Source organism: Scomber japonicus, chromosome 2, assembly GCF_027409825.1.
Source record: "Scomber japonicus isolate fScoJap1 chromosome 2, fScoJap1.pri, whole genome shotgun sequence".
Lineage (NCBI taxonomy): Eukaryota > Metazoa > Chordata > Actinopteri > Scombriformes > Scombridae > Scomber > Scomber japonicus.
The window spans coordinates 30404436-30416076 of NC_070579.1; the positions used below are offsets into that span (position 1 = coordinate 30404436).

Here is an 11641-nt window from a genome sequence, read left to right on the forward strand (position 1 = left end):
AGCTTTTTTTAACCAACCAAATAATACTTTAATGTTTTCATACTGTATATATGGCATCCCAAGAACTTTTATTTTAAACTAACCCTAACCCTAACCCTCAGCATGAATCAGTCTGACTGATTGATCGGGAAGTCAGGCATTCCCATGGAATAGGCATCACTCTCCTTCCTTCATCTCATTTAAAACCAAATACTTCAAAATCTTCTAAAGCCGCACAGAGGTTTGATGCAAAGGGCTTCAGGATAAGTCAATAAAAGATGCATATTAGATTATATCCTCAAGTGCGTCTTGAGCTATGTTTTGGTGCTGGGTCTCGCTCTGCCACCTGCGCATGGTCTGAAGGTGCCTGCGGTTCAGTGGTGGTTCCTTCGTGCTTGGAGGCTGAGGGTGTGCTGGAAGAAGCCTCTGCTCCAGGATGCAGCACTGACGCCCCCTGCTGGGTCCCAAGACTAATCTTCTGGTCGGTCAAAGGGCTGGTTAGGCCCAGATTTGACAGTGCATCCAGGGTGCCATCTGGGTCCACCATCATATCAATGACTGTTGGATTGGAGCACAATAAACATTCAAAACACGTACTCTTGAATTCCTTTTAAACTCCTTAGAATACACTTATAGTTTCATGTCATAGTTCACAAAAACTGTGAACGCAACATTAACATATTATCAGCAAATTAGTTTAAGTTTAACTGGTTAGCATCTAGCAGATAAGTAGCACCACTGGCATTAATCTGAAGTTGTGTTTGTGCCCGAATGATGAATTTAAGAAAGATGCAAAATATTCACTCTCCTTCTAGCTCTGTTTTTCGTGTTAACTACCTCCTGACTAATTGACTAACTCAATCATTTTGTTGTTGAGCAGGTAGTGTTCACTGGGATTTTAGAGCTTTTCAGAGCTTTCACTGAACACAGGTGATTGATGCAGTCAGAAAATATGCTATGAGAGCCATGAGACTGAATCAGAACAATCTAACTGTAGATGGGAAACCAAAACACTGGGTGTCAGATGAGTCAGGTGAAAATTCTGTGTGGTTTTATCATTATGAGTGACATCATTCACATTCCACATAGTCATTTGATCCATTGTTATTGTAAAAAATATTGATTGAAGTAGCTTAAAGCATCTGATTCATACCAAGCAGTTGTCTTTCCACTCTCTTCAGGTCTTGAATAATGGTTGAAATCTCCTATTAAGAGAACATAAATAAAATAAAAAATGAGCTCGTCCAGGATGTGAGGAAGTGAAAGTTCATACACAAGATAAATCAACACAAGTCATCCCCTCGTTGCTGCAGAAATAAGTTTGGAGCAGAGCCGCATACATTCAGTAATGCTTTATGAGCCCTGTGACAGCGCAGTGGATAGACATATCTCTTCAGGGGTTCATACGAGGCCAGACTGGGTTAAAGGCAGGATTTATGACCTGCCCTGGAGAGATGCAGTAGTTTTTAGAACTCTAACTTTTTGCACCTGCAACAACAACTCATAAGTCTTTTCTTTCCATCAAATCAAGCATATCTGGCATGCTCTCTTCTCTGAAATAGGAATTTAGCATGGTAATCTTAATGGCATGTGCAACCGACTAAAGTGTCTTTGATTTGATCCCCCAGACAGCTGTAATACTGTCAGCACTCACTATAATTGCTTCAGTAAGTAATCAGATATTTTTTGATTTGCACAACTATAAAGGAGAGGGGATTTGATACTATGGAATTAATCCCATTCAGTGAAAAACGAATGGATTACTGATGTGAATAAATTTTGAGGCAAAATATTTCATTACTGTAGCCATAACAAATTGTCTTTCACTCTGTCTTTTTGTATTAATTCATGCCAAAGTAACGCCAAAAAGAAAGCATTACACTGATTAGACTTCTCTGAAATTCCTGCATCTGATCACTGTTGCTTCACAGCACACGTTGCACTTCTTTACATTTGCAAAAGCTGTGACTGCCCAGACTTCATTTTAAAAGACCTTTGCCAGTTCAGCACATTATAGTTCAAATGAAGCAGTTATAGTTATAAAATAAGAAAAAAAACAACAACAACATAGGATAATAGGATAACAATAACATATGATTATTATGAAGGGAGATTTTTAATTTTTTATCACAACGCTTGCAGTGCAATCCTTTGACAGCCCTTAGTAGTTAAATAAAGAAGAAAGTGTTAGAAAGAGAAAGGCTGCAATACCTTGTTGGAGCTCTTGAGTAGTAAGGAGTCATGTTCTGCCTGCAGTTTGTTCTCAATCTCTTCCCATTTCCGTTCTTTATCCTTGAAAAGGATCCTGGAGGCCAAGTTGTAGCAAAAATAGATCAAAGAAATACATTCAAATATGTCTAATATCACTCTTGTTAGCTAAAGTATTAATTGACTGCAAGATGTATTTCCTATAATGGGTGGGGAGCATATTGTAGGAATGAAAATAGGCCTTTGAGTTGTCATCCTGTGTGATCATGAGTAAGATGAAGCTGGATGTGACTGTTAGCCTTTGTGATGTGCCACTCAAATCGTGCTAGGTGGCCTAGTTTCAACATAAAACACTATAACAATATACAGTATATTCCTATTTATAATTCTACCCTGCCATTTTCTGAGTAGTGCAAATTTACAACAAATTACCATAACAGCTCATCTGTTCATGAAGCAATTTCCCTGCAATATGACAATAACGTAGCTTGATGCTCACCTGATTTTGCAGGTTGTTTTGTCAACAGATTGACGTATCCTAGTTGACAGTTGATTCACAGATGCTAGTAGTAAACTGTCTAGGATCGCCTGGTGAATTAAGTAAAGCATTTGAGTTAGCATGTAAAGAGCTCCCTCTGGTGGCAAACTGTGGCACATTGTGATGTATTAACATTATGATATACTACTACGCATTCTAACATTAAATTACCAAAACCATCAACTAATCAGTTGACATAGAAGCTGAGGTGGAAAACACGATAAAAATTGTGATAATAATTTAGATACTTTAAAAAAAATAAACAGTACCATTAAAAAGTTGGGACACTTTGATGTCTCACACCTTAAAACTGCAATACCCCCATGGTATGCCCAGAGCCTATGTGCATTTTGAGGACTGAATGATTTTTAATATTGAAACAGGTACTCACATCATCTCTGTTCCATGTCTGTCGTCGGATGGACCGGGGCCCCTGTCCACTAGAGCCCCTGGGTCGGAGCTCAACCGACTGCCCATTGGTTCTAAGAATGTTGCTGTGATCTGTGGAGGGACCACCCACGTCCAAGCTGTCATCAAAGACACGCTCCTCCAACTAAAACACACAACAATTAAAATGCATACAAAAAGGAATGTTACTTAATCAGATTATGTTTTTTGTTCCACCCATTCTTCATAGTTTGTAAATTCCTGTTTTGTTCAGAAACATTTTAATGGGTAGCAGCAAATAAATGGGAATCATGATAAAAACATGTTTTTTTGTTGTATTGCATAATTCTTTGATGATACCAAAGCTCCAGGATCGGTGGCTGCAGGACTGACTGAGTCGATCTCTCCAGCTACATCATGAATCTCTCGGGCAAGCATGGCTAGGTCTTTGGCTAGGTCTTGGCTAATCCTGTTGAACAAACACAAACACCATTAATCACATATGTGCAACCAATGTTTCTTCTTTGATCTTCATTTTATGAACTTCATACAAGAGCTCTAACCATCAAATTGAAAGCAGTGCAAAGCAAAACCAAACGGTAAATAATTTCCAACAAGACTGGCTTGTAGCTAGTGTCTCTATGAGGCTGGACCTGATGACAATGATGCTGATATGTTTACCATGTGTGTGTTAGCATACTACTTGTTAACACAAAGTACAGCTAAGGCTGACAGGAATGTCATTAGTTTTTCAGTAATTGGTCATAAACCATATTAAAGTTGGGACTTGATGATGGTACTACATGGAAAGTTAAGGGGTTTTTGCAATTCATTCTGATGGGGGAAATGAATGTTTGCACCAAATGTAATGGAAATCCATTGTTCATTTCACGGAAAACTGCAAATGACAACCTCATGGACTGTAGAGACAACATTAGGAACATTGTCTGGGAACCATTAAAGTCTGTAAAAAGTTTGGGCTGAGATATTTCACCAAAGTCAGTAGGATTTATCCCCTTGGGGACTGTAAATGTCGGTACAAAATGTCATGGCAATCCATCCATAACATCCCAACAATGCCTAGGCAACAAATTTAATAAGGGCCTTAAACCTCTCAGCAGGCAAAGTCTGTCTAAATACTGTTATCATGACTCATCACTGCTTTCCAAATGAACTTCAATACCTCACACCTACATACCTGGCTATTTCTTCACTGTGTGCTGTCCAGTCTCTCATATACTCGTCCTGTTCCCTGGAGTTCTGCTTCAGGGCAGCCAGTCCTGTAGGACTAGGAGTAGCTGGGGCTGAACCTCCCAGCTGGGCTACCCGAGTAGAGGGGAATGGCCGTGTGTTGCCCTGTTTGGATGTGTGACGATTTGAGCCATACTCGTCCTCTGAGGTGGAGGCATACTCCACGGGTACCCGGCGCCACCGAGTGCCAGCTAAGGAAAGAATAGAAGGAAAGTTTAGATGGTGTTCAACATGTGTAGCAAAGTTTCCAGCTGATTTTTAAGAGACTGTTAGTTGTGCAAGCAGCGTTTTTATGCGTTTAAATATTCAGAGGTAAAAATATCAACTTCAACATGAAAGAAACACAAAGTGTGAAACATAAACATCAGTTGTTTAACGTGGAAAACAATACGTACATGCAGGTGTGACATGTCCATATGGGGAGGAGCCTTTATTTTTGTCAGGCAGCTTGGAGGCACTGTTAGCCCTGGCTCTGGGTCCAGACACTGAGGTCACATTTGACCCTCTGAAACCTTGTCTGATGGCATAATCACCTGCAGCGCTCCGGGCCCCGAAACCTCTACTTCTTGTCACAGTGGCTTCTGAGTCACTCTGGGCAGATGGGGAGCCTACTCTTGGTCTCCTCGGCTGTGCCAGAGCTTCTATTCTGGACATTCCCCTCTTTGCCATCCCTGTCCTCGAGGTGGAACTAGCAGTGGAGGCCTCAGAGGCCACTGACATCCGGTCAAAATCAGCAGGTTCAGTGTCAGATGAGTCCCCTAGCCGGGCTCTCCTCAGCAGGGATGCCCTGGTGGGCCTGGGCTTGGGGACATTGTTTGCCTTACTGGCTGCAGTGGAAGCAGGCACCTGGGCGACCTTAGCCCGACTAGATTTGGTGCTGGCCCCAACTGTTGTGCTCCCTGCCTGGGATTTGGCATGAGAGCCTCTAGATTCCTGTGTGGAGGTGGGCTGGGAGTCGGAGAGGAGTGAGTTGGAGTTGATGTCATCATCAGTGAGGTCCAGAGATGTCCAGGGATGGCTGGGCTTCTGAGGACCAGATGTTCTAGTCTTGACCCTCCTGTCTTGTGTCTCTCGGCCAACAGTGGAACTTCTGCTGGATGAACACACAACTGTTTTCTCCTTCTGCTGTCCTGCAAGCATCCGGCGTTTCTGGACCTTCCTTGCTCCTTCAGCCTGGCTTACTGTGCTGGTTGTATCCACATCTGACTCTGGTGACATGGAGCCTTCGATGGACTGACTTGGTGGATCACCTTGGTCTGATACAGTGGTCTCTAAAAAAGCTGCAACAGCCTCAGAGTCTTTCTGCAGTGTCGTACTGTCGATGCCAGCCTCCCTGCTCTGAGTTCTGCTACCTGTGAGCCCATCAATACGTGGTATGAGCTCAATGGGCACATTGGAGCTTGGTTTCTCCACAGTAAAACTCTCTTGCCTCAACAGTGGTTTTCCACTAGTTTCTCTGGCCTTCTCCTCTTCTTTTTTCCTCCTCCGTGACTCCTCCATTCTTTTCTCCCCACTGGTCATTGGACGAGGGGGTAGCTTGGCCAAGACACCTGGCTGGCCTGATCTCCCACCACCACTGTCCTGTGACTTGGCTGGTGAAGAACGACTAGGGCTGCCCACACCCCCTGTACTGTGACCAGGCCGATTCTTCCCCCTGGCCATCTTCTCACCCTGGTTCTCCTTCTCTTGTAGCTCTGTGTCCTGTTTCTCCATATCTGAACGCACGCCTGAACCTGGGGTCCTCCTCCCTAGGGCAACCTCCTCACCAGGCAGCTGGGGAAGGGTTCTCCTCTTGCGCTCTGTGTAGCCAGACGAGGCAAAGGAGTGGCTGGACTCACTTATTTCAGCTGAAATAAGAGAAAAGTTATTAGTAAAGTAAGTTCTCAGATGAAGGTGTATTATATATCAATAGTGGATGGTATGCTACTAGAGTTGGTACAATGGTAGAAATTTGTGTTTTACTACAGCAATTCTCTCTCCCACAAGATGTAATTATGTCCTTCATACTTAAATGGATTGTCAAGCAGTCTGTCATTTTTACTGGTGCTAAAAAGGTGTGTTGGTATTCTTTACAGAAAGGCCCTAAATACATTTCTTCACTGAAGCATAGACATGAAGCTTGAGGGGTAAAAAGATGAACAGATGTACCTTGGAAACAAAAGAAAAAAAGGAAAGTCAACAGACCAAAGATAAAGAGACTGTCTACCAAAGGGGGATATTTAATATGGATATCATTTAGTTATAAAAACAGAAAACTATCATCGGCTAGCTCTGGCTTTAACTGCCTTGGGGGTAGTAATGTTTGTCTGTTTGTCACATACAAAATGCTTCAATATTTCAATATAAAACCTAATTATGATTAGACTATGTAAGCCACTTTGGTCAAATACTATGAAATCAGCATAAACTAGTGGCCAGATGAAACAAAGTGAGGTACCTTCAAAATCCCTGCATGTATTGAATTATGCAAGGGTGCATTTCTTTTCTTACAAGTTCACTTTTTCATTTGTAAGAAATATATTTTCTTTTTTTCTGACGTTATTTCAGTATTTATCTGAACCTTGGGAAAGCAATACTGTTTCCTGTTTGATAATATTTTACACATGTACCTCTGTCCTCTGTGACCAAGGGGTGACTCTCACCGCCTGATCCTTCAGGGTCCGTCCTAATGTGGCTGGCAGCTAGTGTAGCCCATTGTGAGACCCAGCGTGGACCACCCACCACCAATTCCTCAGACAAGACCTGGACAAAGATAGAGAGAAGGATGCAAGGGGGAATAAAATCATGTTTTGGCAAACATTGCTAAAGATGAGACATTTTCGATTGCTAATCTTTGTCTGTCAGTCATCAGACAGTTCTTTAATTAGACAAGAAGAATGCTTTCAGTTTTTGCACCTCTGTTTCCATGCGTCCCGGCTTTCCTCTGTCCCTGGTACCAGATCTCTGGGAGGTGAGCCTCTCTCTTTGATCAGTACTCCCTAGCCTCGTCACACACACAGCCTCCTGCTCATCCACACCAAACACCTGAACCACACACAAATGCAAACAAGTGAACATAAAATGATTGATTTATGATGTAATTAGAATCTATCTAAATATCGAAAAGGGGTACATTAAAAGACTCCTCGCTGGGTCTCACTTTGTCAATCATTTTCCTAGCCTCCTCCTCTTCATGATCTCCATTCTCTATCTCAATTGTGTAGGTTCCTCTGTCACTATAGTCATCTCCATGGTGATAGCACTCATCACGACTACTCTGCTGATGTGGTGCCGAGCCACGTCGCCTCTCCACAAATCCACCTCCCACTTTGGAAGTTGAAGACTTGCGACGGCGCGCAGGACTGTCCTCCTCTGCAAAGAGCCCCTCTGGTACGTTAGCACGGCCCTCTCTGATCTTCATCCCTGGACCGCCCCAAAGTCCCCATGAGCGCTCCTCCAGAGCCGCAGCCCTGCGCTGCTCCCCAAGTGCGTTCTCTGAGTCACTCTGTGTACCATCTTCATGTTTGCTGTCTGGCATGGGAGGGGCACAGAAGGAGGTAATGAGTCAGAATGAAAGTAAAGAGACAAAACATCAAACAAATCACACATCTATGATAAATACAGATGCACACACCTTTAAGACTCCTCATTTGCACAGGTACATCGCTCTTCACACTTTCCCCGTCATCCTCTGCGACTGTCTCTTTGAGAGCCAATGGCAACTCATTCTGGGCCAACCAATCTGCAACTTTAACCTCCGCTGCTACCATGGCTGTCTGAAGTGGACTCAGCTCCTCCCCTGTGCCCCTCTTAGGACGTGGCCTGGTCTCTGGTCCCACCTTAGCCACTCGATCTTTGACCGTCGCTTTACCTGCCCCAGGGTCAAACTCAATAGTAAAAGAAGCATGGCCATGGATGGGTTCTGCAGCAGAAGAAGCACCAGCCTCTTGTTCTCGTGAGGGGGCCTCACCAATCATTTTACCTGCTGAGGAAGTATCCTTGGTTGGGATCTCAAAGTAGCTCGGCTCCTGATTTGAGGGTGTTGGCTGGGCAGATTTTGGGATCTCTGTGCTTTTCTTGGTGTCTGTCAGAATTAACGCAATTAAACATAAGGGAAGTAGTATTATTGTATTTATAAAAACTAATCACATTCATAGCTAATAGCCAAGTTACATAAACTGAGATATTAATTATTGTCTCAAGTACATCATAATATACTGTAGTATCTTTCAAGTAACTTGTATGCAGAATAGTAAACACCTTTCTTTTCGTCGGGCCTCCCAGAGTGTTTGTTCTCAGTGTCTCCATCTCCCCACCAGGCAGGCTGGCCATAGAGGGGCGTACCCCTGTGCAACTGTGCTACATCCCCTGAAAAAAAGTCCTTTCCATTAGCCTTACAAGCTATTAGCAGCTAAATGTACAAAAACTTAAAGTGAAGACTAACATAAATCCAACAGTTGCTTAATTTTGTCCGATAGCCGGTAGTTAACTTTATTAAATTTAGGGCTGCAATATTGTCAAAAATGTGTCCTATAGTTCAAGGAGATGTATTAAAATGTATTTTATTGTCCAACCAAAACTGTCATATAAGACACATTAAAGCAACAAGTCTTCAAATCTAAGAAGCTGTGACCAGAGAATATGGGACAGTTTTGACTAAAACTATTAATTGATTGCTAAAAATAGTTTCTGATTCGTTTTCTGTCCATCACCAATTGATTAATAGACTAATCACTGCAGTTCTATAACCAACCATCAATATGTAATCCTCACCTGGTGTTCTTTCCTCCACCCTGCTGACCTCAGAGGGTTTGGCTGTGGCTCCCTCTGCTGCCTCAGAAGGTTTCTCTGACTTAGATGACTCCACCTCTGTAGGCCTCTTCTGGTTCAGCTGAAGCTGGATGCTGAACTTCTCATGCTGATCGATGAGACAACGTCAACAAAAATAATTTAGAGTGAAAGAGGCCAAACAGAATTGGTGATCATGTAGAAGAAAATACAGATTTGGTTTGTGGAAAATTTTAAAAAAGCACTCAGTGTCTCAAAAATGTATAGTGCATAAATCCAGGATATACATTTCTTTTTTTTCTGATCTCAGTCATATAATTAAAAAGACAATCTGGATAATACTGCTGGACTTTCATCTACTTCATTAAGAGTAATCCTATCTTTTCTAAAGGATAGGATTATGCTGTGATGAAAGAGCAGATGCATCACTTTTGAAAAGTGATATTTTGCCCAGTTCAGCAGAACTATTCGCTCTCCTTGACTAAACTCCACTTGTATCAAGTATTTTTTACACACTGATGAAAAAATACAAAGATATTTCTGGCTGCACTATTTTGAGCATGCATATTTACTACGTCTGTAAACACAAACTCTGGCTAAAAGTTTTCTCACTACATGCACAAATACTGTCTAACCTTGAGGGCCTCCTCGGGAATATGTAGTTCTCCTCGCACCACAGTGAACAGGTTGGTATGTGAGGCAGGTTAAGGTAAAAGACAGTGAGCTCATTGCAGGGGTGTGAGCCATGCATTGATAGCCTTATCCATTATGCAGCAGGCAGAGTGCAATGAGCAAAGCTATTCAAGAACAGATACAGCTACAGTGTTGTCCATGTTCACTGACCTTCTGCTGTGTGTCACTGGGCTTGACAGATAATACAAGACCATATTCAAAGGATATCGTATCCAAACCTCAATTTGTCATCAATTTTCAATGTGACATACATTTGCTCCTGTATTCTGACATCATTGACAAATGTCTGCAAACAAAAGGAGAATGTGTTAAAGAACAACATGTGAGAGCTTTCTTCACAGATAAGATGAACTAAATATGGAAAACTATCAGTTACCAAAAGTTTGGATCAAATGTTCGGTCAGAAGTCCAATCTTGTTTAGTTATTCTTTAAAGAGAGATTTCCTGATTTCTATCATAATTTTGTTATGTTTTATCTTCGCTAAGACAATATCAAAAGTGAATATAGAAGTTTTGCTTTTTCATCATATTTTGTAAAATAAAAAATGATTTGTAGAAAAATGTGTTTTTTCTTAGGAAAAAGGTATCAAAAAAAGTATCTTTTTGTGATCCCTACCAAGTATCAAATTGGCAGCAGTACTGAAAATAAAATCAGCCTTTATTACTCTTGAACAATTAACAGCTCTAAAAATGTCTATCTAAAAGATAGACGACAACTTAGTGCTTGATGAATGCATACACATTATGAATGTATGCAGTATGTCTGCATGCATGTATGTATGTGTGTGTATTTACAGTATGTATGTACAGTGTGAACAGTATGTATGTAGTTTTGATTACACTGATAACATTATCTAAAGTTTAGAGATGCTGAATCCTGAACTTTAGCAAACAAAACAGGCCTATTTAGTTTTGAAATCAAACTCTTGAAATGACATAATGATATTAGTATAAATACATACAGATTATAAGCAGTATGTCACATAGAATATCAGAGATTGTTTTTTCTGCACAATAAGCAGCATGTTAAGACAGAGTAGCAGACACACTCACCCCGTTTAAACTGCCCAGGTCCTTCACTTTATGTTCATCTGTATTCGGCTCGTAGTTAATGACAGCATGTTGTTTGTCCACACTGCGGGACTAAACCACACAAAATCCACTCAATCACTGTAATCCATTCTAATCTCAGTGCTTCAGGCAATAATCCAGCCCACAGGAAGAATGATAATAGTGTGTACCTGCAGCATGAGCTCACAGTCGTCCCTCCCCACAAAGATCATCTCCCTGGGGAGACGATGACGCGTCCCCCCTCCGCTCACTAGGAACCAGGAAGTCAGACTCATCTCGCTAGCTCACCTTTGACCCTTAATGAACCCTGCTGAAAACCACAACATTGTTAGATGAGTTTATATATGAGTCATTCTTTGATCAATAGAAAGATATGTTCTCTCAGTGCTAACTGGCGTGAATGAGGCATCCTCTACTTCATCCAATTATAGTAAGCAAATTACTTACAAACATCTGTTTGAGAGTGTCATGTGTGCTGTGTCTATTTTAGGTATCACCCGAGGACACTGACATGTTTGTCTCTGACTGTAGTGCAGCTAACAACCTGAAAGAAAAACTATAAAAGTATAAAAAAATCAACTAGCAGCTCACAGAATTCCAGGCATCCTTCTTTAAACTCTCAAACTGAATTATGCTCTGCAGAGTCGCCCCGTCACCAAATCCAGTGCCTCACCACTGAAGAGAGAAGAGGGGGAGTCAGATGTTTTACAAAGAGATGGATTACTTTGGGTTAAATTACGAGAAATG

At 41.7% G+C, this 11641-nt stretch overlaps 1 protein-coding gene across 1 annotated transcript; it reads right to left on the bottom strand.

Moving 5' to 3' along the window:
- Positions 1 to 277: 277 nt before the first annotated feature.
- cep170ab (centrosomal protein 170Ab) lies at positions 278 to 11169 on the bottom strand. The gene is made up of 18 exons (XM_053327132.1): positions 11065 to 11169; positions 10877 to 10966; positions 10031 to 10109; positions 9766 to 9824; positions 9116 to 9260; positions 8603 to 8710; positions 7973 to 8426; positions 7503 to 7869; positions 7259 to 7387; positions 6973 to 7105; positions 4759 to 6210; positions 4311 to 4554; positions 3473 to 3581; positions 3117 to 3278; positions 2687 to 2775; positions 2191 to 2284; positions 1133 to 1184; positions 278 to 537 (listed from the first exon to the last, which is right to left on the bottom strand). Exons 1-18 carry the CDS (start codon positions 11167 to 11169, stop codon positions 278 to 280), a joined length of 4131 nt encoding a protein of 1376 aa, XP_053183107.1.
- Positions 11170 to 11641: the final 472 nt, after the last annotated feature.